Raw genomic sequence first — 15,620 nt, forward strand, 5'->3', positions numbered from 1 at the left:
CAGGGAGATGGATTTGAGACTGAGCTCCCATCTTCTCTGCAGCACCTGATGAAAGCCTTCTTCCTTGGCAATACTTATCTCAGGGATTGGCTTTCTGCGCGGTGAGCAGCAGGACCTAGACCAAACGCCTGGTGTTTCAGGAACAATGCGATGACTTTCTTCTTAGAATTCAGAGATAAATACATTTTCCTCCTTTTTTCTTCCTCCTTCGCTCTGAATTTTTATTACTTCTTTCTTCTGGGAGCCATTAACGTCCTTTGGTTTTTGGCTTTTCTACAGCATTGCTTTACTTAATCAACAGGGCATTCTAACACCCTAAGAACAAGAGTGGGATGGTTTGAAACTTAGTTGAGAAGAGGCTACAGTCACAGAAGAGCTGAAAGAGAGCAGATATACCCCAAAGCAGCGGGTGGAGGGCAGCCTGGGTAAGACTCCCATTCTCAGGTCCCACCTGGGGCAGGGCCCAGGAAGCTATAAACTCGGGAACTTATCTGGGCAAGCTGAGTTTCTTTTTCTTTTTTAATAGATGAGAGACCCTTGGTGAGGGTTAGTGAGTGGTCCAAGATGACATGGTGAATTGGGGGCAGGGATGGGGCCAGAGTGCAGTGTCGTGATTCTGACCATATGCCTTCCCCTTAAGTTCACTGGGTCTTGGTGAATTACATGCTTATGCCCCTTTGCCATGGTTTTAAATGAATACATGCGTTTTTAGTACTTTATCCATATTTTATGCAGAAAATAAAATCTTTTTAGAATTTTTATTTTTTTATTTTTGTTGAGATGGGGTCTCACTCTGTCACTCAGGCTAGGGTACAGTGGCACAATCATGGCTCGCTGCAGCCTCGACCTCCTACTTTTTATCTACTTTGCCTCCTACCGACTCCCATGCTTTCTCTCGTAGTCCTGAACCACCATGCAAATAAACTTGCTTTTCTTAATATCTGTGCAAGTCTAGAGACATGAAACTCACAGATTGCCTCATCGTGGAGTTGTCATACCAGAGATCTGTATCTTGTTTATTTACTGATAGGACAGATACGTTTGAAATCGCCAGCATCGCTCTGGGATAGGTGGAGGGAGGAGGCTGCGGCTGCTTCTCGGCATCTCACGGCCCACCTCCAAGGCCCTGGGACACACTCAGAGGGGTGACATTCTGATATGTGACAGCAAGGTGGGAGCCGGACTCAAAACAGGTCAGAACTTTCCCATTCATCTGTCACCCAGTCAGGCTCCCCTGAATGGCGGCCAGATTGCTTAAAAGAGACTAAAACCAAAGGCACTTTGTACATCTGATGCAACAGGTGTTTTATAGCACAATATGCTTCTCCTCCCCAACAGACTTTTCATGAGTATGTGGAGGGGGAGGGTGTCTTTATAGGTAAGGAAGTGTAACTTTGATGAGTAGGGAGCAATTAACATTTAATTGGTGATTTTTTTATTGAGATGGAGTTTCGCTCTTGTTGCCCAGGCTGGAGTGCAATGGCACGATCTTGGCTCACTGCAACCTCTGCCTCCCAGGTTCAAGCGATTCTCCTGCCTCAGCCTCCTGAGTAGCTGGGATTGCAGGCATGCACTACTAGGCCTAGCTAATTTTATATTTTTAATAGAAACGGGGTTTCTCCATGTTGGTCAGGCTGTTCTCGAACTCCTGACCTCAAGTGATCTGCCCACCTCAGCCTCCCAAAGTGCTAGGATTACAGGCATGAGCCACCATGCCCGGCCTTCACTGATTTACATTCTGTATCCAAAACCTTTGCCTTTGGAAAAGCCAAAGGGCAGCTTCCATTACATGGAATTAATCACCAGGAGAATTGCTTGAAAATGGTGATTCCATTACATTCTAGAATGATGTTCACCTTGATCTGTCCCAGGTGTGGGGATGGAGAGGTTCCTGTAGTTGGCCCAATCTAAGGCAATGACCAGCTCAACTTAGTTTCTCTCCAGCCTTTTGGCATTCTGGATATTCCTTCCATAGGATTTAATGGGTCTGAACATGCCAGTTACTCAGGCCCGGGAGGGAGCCTATGGCAGAGGGCTGCCACGCCTTTCTGAAGCAATAACGGCAGCCCTGGCTGGAGACATTTTACATGGATTCCAGTGAGACCTGGCCTCCTGCTGCATCCTGCAAAGTCCACTCCTGCCCAGGGAAGCGGCTCAGCGGGAAAGCAGAAGGGAAAGGCGCATACCACATGTGCCTCCCATGCACCCAACCTAGGGTACTGCTTGGTGACTCACGGTGACCCAGAGGAGACAGATGTCACAGCACATCCTGCTGGGCATCTTTAGAAGACAAGCACACTCAGGGGTAGAGGAAGACCCTGGGGGTAAGGAGTGCATGTCATGCTGAAAAGAAGAAAATATTCTCTTGGTATACATCTCAGTATGGGATAAACTGACACCGCATGGATAGATGGACGTGTGGGGAAGTACAGACGCTGGCATGTCCTGCCTGGGGCCAGCTGAGTGTTCCCCGCCGTGGCCTTGCTTACCCTGCCTCTGAGGTTACAGTTCCTAGTGCGCCAGAGTGAAAAGGGTCTTCGACACGGAGCCCTCACTGTTTATGGCAACTGCCTGGAACAGTCTTTGATTTCAAACTTGCCTACAGGCAGAATGTATCCCAGAAAACTGAGTATTTTGTTAATGTTTACATGCCTTTGTAGATCCCCACAGGAAAGCTAAAATAGTAATCCTGAAAATGACAGCAGGGGTGACCCCTTACCCACTTTGGGGCCCAAACCTATGGCTCAGGAGGCTTTCGGTGGTTGCCACAGAATTAAGAATAAAATGGGAAAGGTCACGTTTAAAAGTCAGAATGTATTTCACTGAAAATATGTGTATGTGTGTGCTTTCAAGAGTGAGTGCTCCCCGAGGGAGGCTCACACAGTTCCTTACAACATAAACAAGAACTAGACGTAATGGCTTCACTCAGTAGAAAACTAGCAGCATCATTTTGGGCCATGGGGCATTCCCCAGGGATCACCATCCAGCAGCCTCTCCCTGGGGGCAGAAGACGCCTGGTCAGAACAGCTATAACTCATCCATCATGGCGAGCAAATCGTCCCCCTTGCTGGTGCTCAGCCTTGGCTGCTCCATGATCTCAAACTCCCCCATGATTCGAGCCAGCTCCTCGCTCCGTTGCTGGTCCTATGAGGGAAATGAGAGGTAAAAGGGCATGAAGAGGCTGTGCTGGCAGAGGCCGCCTCTTTGTGCAGTAGGCTCTTAGTTTGTTGTCCCACCACTGATATGTTTCAGTTGTGCACCTGTTTGTCAGAAAAGGGACTGTAGTTACAGGCTGATCAGAGAGAAGAAGGGGGTCTTTTTTTTTTTTTTTTTTTTTTTTTTTCTTAATCAAGATGTATGTAACCAAGCATCCCTGGCTGCTCCAGAATGGCAGATGGGTATAGTGAAGAAACAACTTTAATTTGAGCAGAGGGAATGACAACACAGCACTTAACAGCTATATTGTAGCCTGAGTCTTGCTTGAAAAAGAGGGTCTCTGAAGTTCAACATTACGTAAGATGCGGAAGGGAGGAAGGGAGGCCGGGTGCGGTGGCTCACCTCTGTAATCCCAGCACTTTGGGAGGCCGAGGTGGGTGGATCACTTGAGGTCAGGAGTTCAAGACCAGCCTGGCCAACTTGGTGAAACCCCAGCTCTACTAAAAAAAAAAAAAAAAAAGGCCGGGCGCGGTGGCTCACGCCTGTAATCCCAGCACTTTGGGAGGCCGAGACGGGCGGATCACGAGGTCAGGAGATTGAGACCATCCTGGCTAACACGGTGAAACCCCGTCTCTACTAAAAATACAAAAAACTAGCCGGGCGTGGTGGCGGCGCCTGTAGTCCCAGCTACTCAGGAGGCTGAGGCAGGAGAATGGCGTGAACCCGGGGGGCGGAGCTTGCAGTGAGCCGAGATCGCGCCACTGCACTCCAGCCTGGGCGACAGAGCGAGACTCCGTCTCAAAAAAAAAAAAAAAAAAAAAAAAAAAAAAAAAAATTTAGCTGGGCATAGTGGCGGCACCTGTAATCCCAACTACTTGGCAGGTTGAAGTGTGAGAATTATTTAAACCTGGGAGGTGGAGGTTGCGGTGAGCTGAGATTGAGCCACTGCACTTCACCTGGGTGACACCTGTCTCAAGATTGGACCCTGTGTAATCCCCTGTACGTACCTGAGTGGCTTGTATGTTGATAACTTCATAGGATAACTCTTCTGGCCTGGTTAGCGCTGCTTGTCTGGATGAGATAGTAAAGAAAAGGGGTACAAGGTTAGGGTTCTCTCCCTGCCAGCATGGCAAACTGGCTCTTGATAAGTTGGCAGCCTATATTTTCTGCCTCATCTTCTGCCATTTCTCTTGAACTTTCTACCCCATCTCCCACCAATGTACCCTATGATCTAGAAAGTCAAGTTCTTTTATATCTCTGTGACTTTGCTCATTATAAACCCTGCCAAGGATGTTTCCTCCCTTCCTCTGCTTGGCAAACTCCAAGACCTAGATCAAATGCCAACTGCTTCAATCTGCCAGTGTAGTCAGTCACTGTCCTCAATTAGAGCATTCATGACACGGCACTGAAATAACTTATGTATGTACATGTTTGCTCTCCCACTAAGCTGAGAGCTTCCTGAGGACAGGCTCTAGGTCTTAACACTCCATCTTTGCATCCCCAGGACTTTACATAGTACTGGTCACACAGAAGTAAACAAAAGAAGTTATTAGTAGTTCAATGAATGGGAAATAGAAGGTGACACTCATGCCAAATACTTGGTTTTGAGGAGGATCACATGAGATAATGCTTGAAAAAGTGCTCTGTAAACTGTAAAGCACTATAAATCACCGTGGGTGATTTACTATTGTTATTGGTTTTGGGTGATACTGTCAAACACAGGGAAATCAAGCTCCAACTTCACTCTGGTTTCTTAACACACTGCCTTAATCTGGTCATCCTGGCTTCTAACACTGCTTATTCAGCTGTGCTCTGATAAGTAAAACATTATAACTCTTTTTTTGTTTTCTTGATTATTATTTTTTAGAGACAGGGTGTTGCTCTGTCTCCTAGACTGAATGCAGTGGCACGATCACAGCTTGCTTAACCTTAAACTCCTGGGCTCAAGTGATCCTTCCGCCTCAACCTCCTGGGTGGCTGGGACTACAGGTGCGCACCATCACACCATCTCTGGGTTGTTTTTTTTTTTTTTGACATGGAGTCTTGCTGTGTCTCCCAGACTGGAGTGCAATGGCGCAGTCTTGGCTCACCTGCCTCAGCCTCCCGAGTAGCTGGGATTACAGGCACGTGCCACCATACCCAGCTAATTTTTTGTATTTATTTATTTTTTTTTAGTAGAGACGGGGTTTCACCATGTTAGCCAGGATGGTCTCGACCTCCTGACCTCGTGATCTGCCTGCCTTGGCCTCCCAAAGTGCTGGGATTACAGGTGTGAGCCACGGTGCCCGGCTGCATCTCTTTTTTTGAATGACTCCGGAAGGTTCAGGCCATTTCATCCTGGTATGGATGGGCTATTTAACTAGATTATTAACTTTGTTGGTATTTTGTTTGTGATATTTACACAAATATTTATAAGTGCCACTGGTTTGTAATGGTCATTTTGGGTTCTTGTTACATTTGGGATATTTATATGTCTTTAACGAAACAGGTTTAAAACATACTCCTCTTCTTCATCGGTGGTAAAGAGATTCAACCGGAATCCAGGCTCAGGGCCACTGGGTTTCTTAATCTCCATCCCTCCCATCAGCCTGGCCAAGAAATTCAGCTCTTCTTTAGCAAGAGGGTTTGGAGCAATGCTTTCCTGCAGAAACAATTGCATGATTTTTAGCCACAGGAAGGCAATCACATTTCCTGCTAAAACCTCAGAGACACAGGTAGGTATTATAAAATAAGGTGAAACAATTGCTATTTAAATTATTTCTAGGTCCAAATAAAGTGTAGAAAGCAGGCTTAACCAAAAGAAAAACAATCACATCAGAAGCAGAGGGAATGTAGCAACTTTGCAAACCAGAGATTTTCATACTGTCCGCATAAGTGGAAGCCTCAGGGATCCACATTTCTCCTCTCACTACCTTCCTCCTTGAAGAAGTGTATGGCTTCCTTTTCTGTCAATCGGGTTTCCTCAGTATTTACAAGTCGCCTCAGTCCAGTCTCCTTCCAGAGGCGCTGCCACACTGCCCTCAGGTGGTGATGGCCGGGAACACACCCGCAAGTCCATTCCCTCCTCTCAGTTCTCACCCTGCCTCATCCTGCACCCCTCTTCCTTCTAGCCTGGCCTCCCCTGTTCTGCCTCTCCCCTCACTCCGCCACTAGTTAACTAAATGCAGTTTTCGTCTCATTTCTCCCTGGCTTGAAACAAACCCCTCTGCTTCCTTTCGAAAGAACAAAGCCCAAATAGTTTATGCCCCTTCCTGGTCAGGCCTCAGTGTCCCTGTCCAGGTGAGTCTCTGCCAGCAAGCCTCCATGATGCTGTGATCCATTACGTAAGCCTCATGGGAGACGCTGCCATCCTCCTCCCGGGAACACTCTTGCTCCTCTGTCACCTTGGTCTGTGTGCTCATTTCTCCCTCTCTGCTGTTTCATAGTTTACCTACTCTACAGCCCCACTTCAATATCCCTGCCTCTGAAACGCCTTCTTGATCCCTGTGATCCCTGTCCACTGGACAGACGTGAGTTCCTCTGTTACAGCACTTTGTTCAGGATCCCCAGCCAGCCCTTCCTCCACCTCATTTTAGTTGTTTGTTTCGCTGTCTTTCCCAGGGTACCAGAGGCCCCTTCAGGATGGGACCACATCTACGTCAGCTTCGTGTCCCTGGGTCCCCAGCCCATAGAAGCAGTTTAATAAATGTTTGCTGAATAATTTAATATTCTGTGATCTCTCCTACAGCTAGGTGGGAGCTAGTTCAGTGAAAACTTGTAAGGATGGAATTCAGAGAAACTAAAACCCCCAACTCTGACTTAGCTACTGTGGTGCTGTAGGGGGAAACGTTACAAAGAAATGTTTTAATGATCAGAATACACACGAGTGCTGACGTCAGCAATCATGGACCTAATGGCACTGGTACTCTGCTATTGCATATGTCCTGGTGGGTGGTTCCTCTTAATTATGGTGGCTGAGCCAAGCCTAAAATTACCTAATTAGTGAGATCACTGGAAGTCTCCATGAAAAGCTACAATTAAAACCTGTGTACTCATAAGGTGGAAGGGAGAAGATTGAAAACAAGGGAAATGTTGGCTAGATCCAAAATCTAAAGCGATCCCACCTCTCTTTATGTAGACTTCTGTATCTAGAGAGAAGCTGTGAGAGTAGGCAAGGAAGGCAGAAGCTCACCTGGGTCCGTGAGGCTAAGTTCTTTGATGATCCAGACATATGGGTTTCCACAGGCCGATTCACGCTGTACCTGGTGTGTCAACAGAAAATGGTGACATTATCCAGCCCCTTTCCCCGGACCTCCCTCTAACTTGTAAGCATAGTTTGTAGCTTTTATTCTGAGACATTAAATAGCATCCAGAAAGGTGCTGTGGGTACAGAATGCAACTGAGTGAGTGATAACCCCTCACATTTCACTTCTTCCCAAAGAAAAACACCCGGGGAGACTGGGTGGCAATGCCTCCTCTTGTGAAGGGTAACATGCATCACTGAAAAGACATGCAGCTTTACAGAAAGGATAAGTCTTTCTGGATTTCCACTGCAACACAGATTTTGGCTAGTTCTCTTCCATGGCTATGGAACATCATGTATCTTTTCATTCTGCTGAGTTGCCTTATGTTTGGCGTTCTTGGGTGCCCTTTGAAATGTCAGGCCTCTGTATGCAGTGTACCTAAGGGGAAATTACTCCTATTGTCGGCAGGATTTTCATAACAGAAGTCAGGCTGCTTTTTTTAATGAAGTGACCTCCCTTGGACTTGAATTCACTCAGAGAAGAATTTGCTTACATGTTAGTTCCCAGTTTCAGGACTCGGTCTCCATAAAGTTCAAAAGAACCTTCTTTGGGTGCAGGGACATAGTTTCCACCATGCTTGAATTCTATCCTCTTCACTTCTTCACCTTTGTTGTTGAACATTCTACAATACAAAGTATGACATGATGGAATGCTCTCCAAGCTTAGGTAGTCCTGGAGGCTTCTTTATTCTTTGTACTACAGAACAAAAAGGAATACATACTCTCCTTCAAGATAAAGGTGCTGGTTGTAATAATAATAATGATAATAATACAATAATAATATTTATTGAGCATATGTATACGCCAATTGCTTTGTAAGCACGTTAGATCACTGTTATCTTATTCATCCACACAGTAACCATTTAACAGATGAGGAAATCAGTCTTGGGGAACTGGGTAACTTGCCTCAAGTCCCTCTGCTAAGCGACAAGGCGGGGATTAGAACCTGACTTTTTCAATAGCTATTTTACTAAAGAAAGAGAAGGGCTGGAGGCCGGGCGTGGTGGCTCACGCCTGTAATTTTGGGAGGCTGAGGCGGGTGGATCAACCGAGGTCAGGAGTTCGAGACCAGACTGACCAACGTGCAGAAACCCCATCTCTACTAAAAATACAAAATTAGCCAGACGTGCTGGCGCATGTGTATAATCCCAGCAGCTACTCGGGAGGCTGAGGCAGGAGTATCACTTGAACCCAGGAGGCGGAGGTTGCAGTGAGCTGAGATGGCGCCATTGCACTCCAGCCTGGGCAACAACAGCGAAACTCTGTCTCAAACAAAAAGAGAGAGAAGGGCTGGGCAGACCACGAGCGGCTCAGCAGTGCGGCGTTCTGTCTGTGGCCCATGTGCATTTCCTAGCACCCCAAACATAGCTCTGACCATTGTTGGGAATTCACCTGATGAGTCCGGGAACTTCAGTTCCCCAGGGAACAGGCCCGGACACCGGCAACACGAAGCGACCATTATTATTCTGAACTTTGTCCTTTAGAAACATGGATACCTGGAAAAAAATACATTTATTGTCATTTTTCTTGGTATATTTTCATAGACATCAATATTCTGAGGGTGAAAAGTGTGTAATGGTTTGGGGACATTACCTATGAGTTTATAACAATAAGAAGGGAGAGGCTGGGTGCAGTGGCTCACTCCTGTAATCCCAGCACTTTGAGAGGCTGAGGCAGGCGATCATGAGGTTGGGAGATTGAGACCATCCTGGCTAACACGGTGAAACCCCGTCTCTACTAAAAATACAAAAAATTAGCTGGGTGTGGTGGCGGGTGCCTGCCTGTAGTGCCAGCTACTTTGGAGGCTGAGGCTGGGGAACCACTTGAACCTGGAAAGTGGAGGTTGCAGTGAGCCAAGATCGTGCCATTGCACTCCAGCCTGGGCAACAAAGTGAGATTCCATCTCAAAAAAAAAAAAAGAGGGGGAGAAAAAAATTACACTTGCAGAGTTAACTGTATTTTAACAAACAGAACTATTTTTTTTTTGAGACAGGGACTACTTTGTCACCCAGGCCGGACTGCAGTGATACGATCTTGCCTCCCTGCCACCTCAGCCCCCCAGCTCACGTGATCCTCCTGTCTTAGCCCCCCAAGTAGCTGGGACCATAGGTGTGAGCCATGGTGCCCAGCGAATTTTTTTTTCTTTTTTTTTTTTTGAGATGGCGTCTCACCCAGGCTGGAGTGCGGTGGCGTGACCTCGGCTCACTGCAAGCTCTGCCTCCCAGGTTCATGCCATTCTCCTGCCTCAGCCTCCAGAGTAGCTGGGACTACAGGCGCCCACCACCACGCCTGGCTAATTTTTTTGTATTTTTAGTGGAGACGGGGTTTCACCATGTTAGCCAGGATGGTCTCGATCTCCTGACCTCGTGATCCGCCCACCTTGGCCTCCCAAAGTGCTAGGATTACAGGCGTGAGCCACTGCGCCCGGCCTGCCTGGCTAATTTTTATATTTTTTTGTAGAGATGGGGTTTCGCCATGTTGGCCAGGCTTAAACTCCTGAGCTCAAGTGATCTGCCTGCCTCGGCCTCCCATAGTGCTGGGATTACAGGCATGAGCCACCATGCTCAGCTACAAACAGAACTACTTTTGAGCAGCGCAGCAAACCTTCCAGGTGAGTCATATTACTCCCATTTTATAGACGCGAAAGCTAAAGTAGAGAGTGAAGTGACTTGCCCAAAGAGAGCAGTAAGAGGCAGGGCCAGGATTCAAAATCAAGGGTGACTCCAAATTCCACCCCTATTCCTTGGTTCCCTGCTTACTTTCCATGCAGCTGCAGGCCTTGAGCTGTAAGAACCTCATATGGCCACTTTCTAGATGAGGCAGCTCAGAGGTTAAGACGCCTCCTCAAGGTCAGCCAGCTGGTAAGGGGCAGAGCTGAGGATTCAAACTCCTGTGATTCTGACTTTGGAGCCCGAGCCTTATCCACATGCTGGACTAGAAAGAAGGATGGGGCTGGGGCAGGGGGATCCAGCTGGCATTTAAGTTTGAGGGTCTTTTATGTGACTGAAAACACGTTACACTTATTCCTTCTCCTGGGTTTGTGTACTCTGTATAGAGGTTTCGGTCACTCACAGATTAAATCTCATAAAGATTGTAGCAGTTAATCAGTTTTACTGGGTCTTGGCTTCCCTATCTGTAAAATAAGAGATGAGCTCGAAGATCTCTTCAACTCTAATATTCTAAAGTTTATATTAGTGATATAATCAAGAATAAGCATCTTAGGCTGGGTGTGGTAGTTCACGCCTGTAATCCCAGCACTTTGGGAGGCCGAGGCAGGTGGATCACTTGAGGTCAGGAGTTCAAGACCAGCCTGGCCAACATGGTGAAACCCTGTCTCTACTAAAAATACAAAAAATTAGCCGGGCATTGTGGTGTGTGCCTGTAATCCCAGCTACTCAGGAGGCTGAGGCAGGAGAATTGCTTGAACCCAGGAGGTGGAGGCTGCAGTGAGCTGAGATCATGCCACTGCACTCCAGCCTGGGCAAGAGAGCAAGACTCCATCTCAATAAACAAATAAATAAAATTTAATAATTCTAATACAGAGTTATTATTAGAAAAGCCTTTTTTTTTTTTTTTTTTTTTTTTTTTTTTTGAGACGGAGTCTTGCTCTGTCACCCAGGCTGGAGTGCAGTGGCCGGATCTCAGCTCACTGCAAGCTCCGCCTCCCGGGTTTACGCCATTCTCCTGCCTCAGCCTCCCGAGTAGCTGGGACTACAGGCGCCCGCCACCGCGCCCGGCTAGTTTTTTGTATTTTTAGTAGAGACGGGGTTTCACCGTGTTAGCCAGGATGGTCTCGATCTCCTGACCTCGTGATCTGCCCGTCTCGGCCTCCCAAAGTGCTGGGATTACAGGCTTGAGCCACCGCGCCTGGCCTTTTTTTTTTTTTTTTTTTTTGAGATGGAGTCTTGCTGTGTTCCCCAGGATGGAATGCAGTGGTGCAATCACAGCTCATTGCAACCTCGACGTCCCAGGTTCAGGTGATCCTCCCACTTCAGCCTCCTGAGTAGCTGAAACTACAGGTGTGTGCCACCATGCTCGGCAAATTTTTTGTAGAGACGGGGTTTTACCATGTTACCCAGGATGGTCTCAAACTCCTGGGCTCAAGTATTTGGCCTGCCTGGGCTTCCTAAAGTGCTAGGATTGCAGGTGTGAGCCACTGCACCTGACCAGGAAAGGCTTTTCTATTTTTTTTTTTTTTTTTGGTTTTTGAGACGGCATCTCACTCTTTTGCCCAGGCTGGAGTGCAGTGGTGTGATCTCGGCTCACTGCAACCTCCGCCTCCTGGATTCAAGAGGTTCTCCTGCCTCAGCCTCCCAAGTAGTTGGGACTACAGGCGTACACCACCACGCCCAGCTAATTTTTGTATTTTCAGTAGAGACGGGGTTTCACCATGTTGGCCAGGATGGTCTTGATCTCTTGACCTTGTGATCCGCCTGCCTCAGCCTCCCAAAGTGCTGTGATTACAGGCGTGAGCCGCTGTGCCCAGCTGAAAGCCTTTTCCTTATAATGAATTTTATCTTGTGGGAACTGGGAAATCAATATGGCTGTTTATGTTACTACCAATCCATAAAACAATACCCAAATATGCAGCCCTGATAACAATATGACACAAAATTTTTAATATTTCAAAATTGTTATTTTAAATTTAATGAAAAACTTAATCTTATCTGTACTTTCATATTTTTTATTTTAATCAGTGACAGAGATCTTTTTTTTTTTTTTTTTTTTTTTTTTTTTTTTTTTTTTTTTTGAGACGGAGTCTCGCGCTGTCACCCAGGCTGGAGTGCAGTGGCCGGATCTCAGCTCACTGCAAGCTCCGCCTCCCGGGTTCACGCCATTCTCCTGCCTCAGCCTCCCGAGTAGCTGGGACTACAGGCGTCCGCCACCTCGCCCGGCTAGTTTTTTGTATTTTTTTTTTAGTAGAGACGGGGTTTCACCATGTTAACCAGGATGGTCTCGATCTCCTGACCTCGTGATCCGCCCGTCTCGGCCTCCCAAAGTGCTGGGATTACAGGCTTGAGCCACCGCGCCCGGCCGAGATCTTAATTTATATTGATGTTATTATTGCTTCATCCATAGCAAATACAATTCTTCATGAGAGTTAAAAATAAGGCCGGGTGCTGTGGCTCACACCTGTAATCCCAGCACTTTGGGAGGCTGAGGCAGGTGGATTGCCTGAGGTCAGGAGTTCGAGACCAGTCTGGCCAACATGGTGAAACCCCGTCTCTACTAAAAATACAAAAAAATTAGTCAGATGTGGTGACAGGCACCTGTAATCCCAGCTACTCAGGAGGCTGAGGCAGGGGAATTGCTTGAACCAGGGAGGTGAACATTGCAGTGAGCCAAAATGGTGCCACTGCACTCCAGCCTGGGTGACAAAGCGAGACTCCATCTCAAAAGACAAAAAACAAAAAAACCCAAACAATAACAACAACAACAAAAAGAAAAATGAAAAATTTGGCATCAGAATTGAAATCTATTTATCTTCCTTTGTCCATGGAAGGGAAATACAATAAGGCACTAAATATAATGAATTTCTTCCCCTTTTTTAAAACTTTATTTTGCCCAGGTACAAAACTCAAAAGTCTCAAAAGGGTATACATAAGGGAAAGTCAGCCTCTCTCCTTCTCCTGTCCTCCATATAGTTCCCCACTCCCGGAAGGCAACACTGTGACCAGTTTCTTGCATATGCTTCCAGAAGCACTCTCTCTATGTATGTATAAACAAATACATATATGTTACATATGCTGTTTCTTTTTTTTTTTTTTTGAGACTGAGTCTTGCTCTGTAGCCCGGGCTGGAGTGCAGTGGCCGGATCTCAGCTCACTGCAAGCTCCGCCTCCCAGGTTTACGCCATTCTCCTGCCTCAGCCTCCGGAGTAGCTGGGACTACAGGCGCCCGCCACCTTGCCCGGCTAGTTTTTTTTGTATTTTTAGTAGAGACGGGGTTTCACGGTGTTAGCCAGGATGGTCTCGATCTCCTGACCTCGTGATCCGCCCGTCTCGGCCTCCCAAAGTGCTGGGATTACAGGCTTGAGCCACCGCGCCCGGCCTACATATGCTGTTTCAGTTAATCCTCCCAACAAAATTAGGTATTATAATTTTCATTTTTCAGATGAAGAAACTAAGACTTAAGAGAACTTATTTGCCCAAGGTCATGGGGCTAGTCCTATAGTTGGGATTCATTTTCTTAATTAAACATTTTTTTTTTTTTTTTTTTTTTTTTAATTTTGGCCGGGCATGGTGGCTCACGCCTGTAATCCCAGCACTTTGGGAGGCTGAGGCGGGCGGATCACCTGAGGTCAGGAGTTTGAGACTAGCCTGGCTAACATGGTGAAATCCCATCTCTACTAAAAATACAAAAATTAGCTGGGCATGGTGGCAGGCACCTGTAATCTCAGCTGCCTGGGAGGCTGAGGCAGGAGAATAGCTTGAACCCGGGAGGTGGAGGTTGCAGTGAGCCAAGATCGTGCCACTGCATTCCAGACAGAGTGAGACTCTGTATCAAAAACAAAACATTTTATTTTAAGGACAGAGTCTAACTATATTGCCCAGGATGGTCTTGAACTCCTGGGCTCAAGTGATCTTCCTGCCTCAATATCCCAAGTAGTTTGGACTATAGGCACTCACCACTGTGCCTAGCTCTGGAGTTGAGATTCAAAGAGAAAGGTGAAGCTGGGCGCAGCAGCTCACACTTGTAATCCCAGGAATTTGAGAGGCCAAGGCAGGCAGATTACTACAGCCCAGGAGTTCAAGACCATCCTGGGCAACATAGCAAGATTCTGTCTCCACAAAAAATACAAAAAATTAACCAGGCGTGGTGGCATGCTCCTGTAGTCCCAGCTGAGTAACTGGGTGGACTGAGAGGACTAAGAGGCTGAGGTGGAAGGTCACTTGAGCCCAGGAGGTTGAGGCTGCAGTGAGCCATGATTGTGCCACCATATTCCAGTCTGGGCGACAAAATGATAACCTGTCTCAGAAAATAAAAAAAAGAGAGAAACACGTCTGGCTCCAGAGCCTGGGCTTGTTTTACCATATCATACCATCTTTCCCACATCAGTTGGTTAAATTGTGGCAAGAAACAAAGCCCTGTCCAAGAGAGACAGATCAAAATTCAGAAGCTCAGATTTTTTTTTTTTGGAAACATGGTCTCACTCTGACACCTGGTCTGAATCATGGATCCACCATGGCTCACTGCAGCCGTCCTCCCATTTCAGCCTCCTGAGTAACTGGGACTATAGACGTGCACCACGATGCCTGGCTAATTTTTGTTTTTGTAGATGGGGTTTTACCATGTTGACCAGGCTTCAGAAATGTGTTTTTATTTTATTTCTATTTCTTTTTTTTTTTTTTTAGACAGGGTCTCAGCCCAGGCTGGAGCACAGTACCATGATTTTTTTTTTTTTTTTTTTTTTTTTTTTTGAGATGGAGTCTTGCTCTGTCGCCCAGGCTAGAGTGCAGTGGCGCGATCTCGGCTCACTGCCACCTCTACCTCCCAGGTTCAAGCGATTCTCCTGCCTTAGCCTCCCGAGTAACTGGGATTACAGACGCCTGGCTAATTTTTGTATTTTTAGTAGAGATGGGGTTTCACCGTGTTGGCCAGGCTGGTCTCAAACTCCTGACCACATGATCCACCCACCTCGGCCTCCCAAAGTGCTGGGATAACAGGCATGAGCCACTGCGCCCCGCCTATTAGCATGATCTTGGCTCAGTGCAGCCTTGACCTCTTGGGCTCCCAAATATCTGGGAATACAGACATGCACTACCATGCCCAGTTTATTTTGTATTTTTGGTAGAGAGGGGGTTTGTCAGGTTGCCCAGGCTGGTTTCAAACTCCTGTGCTCAAGTGATCCATCCACCTTGGCCTCCCAAAGTGCTAGGATTACAGGCGTGAGCCACTGTGCCTGGCTAGAAAATGTGTTTTTAAAAGTTATGGTGTAGAACTGCCTGGCTATGTAGGCATGGCAGGAGGAGAGTGGCCCAGTTGGGAAGTGTGGCCCAGTTGGGAAGCATAGCCCACAAGAGTATGACGACCTGAGCCAGGATGGTGGTAATAGGGATGGAGAGGAAGGTGTGCCAGGGCACGGTGGCTCACACCTATAATCCTAGCACTTTGAGAGACTGAGGGAGGAAGATCACTTGAGCCCAAGAGTTAGAGACCAGCCTGGGAAATATAGTAAGAC

General features: G+C 47.0%; 1 protein-coding gene and 1 non-coding gene across 4 annotated transcripts in view; both read right to left on the reverse strand.

The window, feature by feature from the left end:
* Nucleotides 1-2,794: 2,794 nt before the first annotated feature.
* OSCP1 (organic solute carrier partner 1) overlaps nt 2,795-15,620 on the reverse strand; it is a 32,747-nt gene continuing 19,921 nt past the window's right edge. For all 3 annotated transcript variants that reach the window (XM_050799925.1, XM_050799919.1, XM_050799936.1), the window contains 6 exons: nt 8,831-8,934; nt 7,933-8,061; nt 7,328-7,397; nt 5,658-5,797; nt 4,164-4,227; nt 2,795-3,144 (listed from right to left, as the gene is read on the reverse strand). In XM_050799925.1, coding sequence (XP_050655882.1) covers nt 3,028-3,144; nt 4,164-4,227; nt 5,658-5,797; nt 7,328-7,397; nt 7,933-8,061; nt 8,831-8,934 — 624 coding nt within the window. In that variant the 3' untranslated portion in view covers nt 2,795-3,027. The remainder of the gene's footprint in view (nt 3,145-4,163; nt 4,228-5,657; nt 5,798-7,327; nt 7,398-7,932; nt 8,062-8,830; nt 8,935-15,620) is intronic.
* Nucleotides 3,354-3,482, reverse strand: LOC126945076 (small nucleolar RNA SNORA63). Its single transcript, XR_007722287.1, has one exon. It is a non-coding gene; the product is annotated as a small nucleolar RNA SNORA63 (small nucleolar RNA).

This window comes from Macaca thibetana, chromosome 1 (assembly GCF_024542745.1).
Source record: "Macaca thibetana thibetana isolate TM-01 chromosome 1, ASM2454274v1, whole genome shotgun sequence".
In the NCBI taxonomy this organism is placed as follows: domain Eukaryota; kingdom Metazoa; phylum Chordata; class Mammalia; order Primates; family Cercopithecidae; genus Macaca; species Macaca thibetana.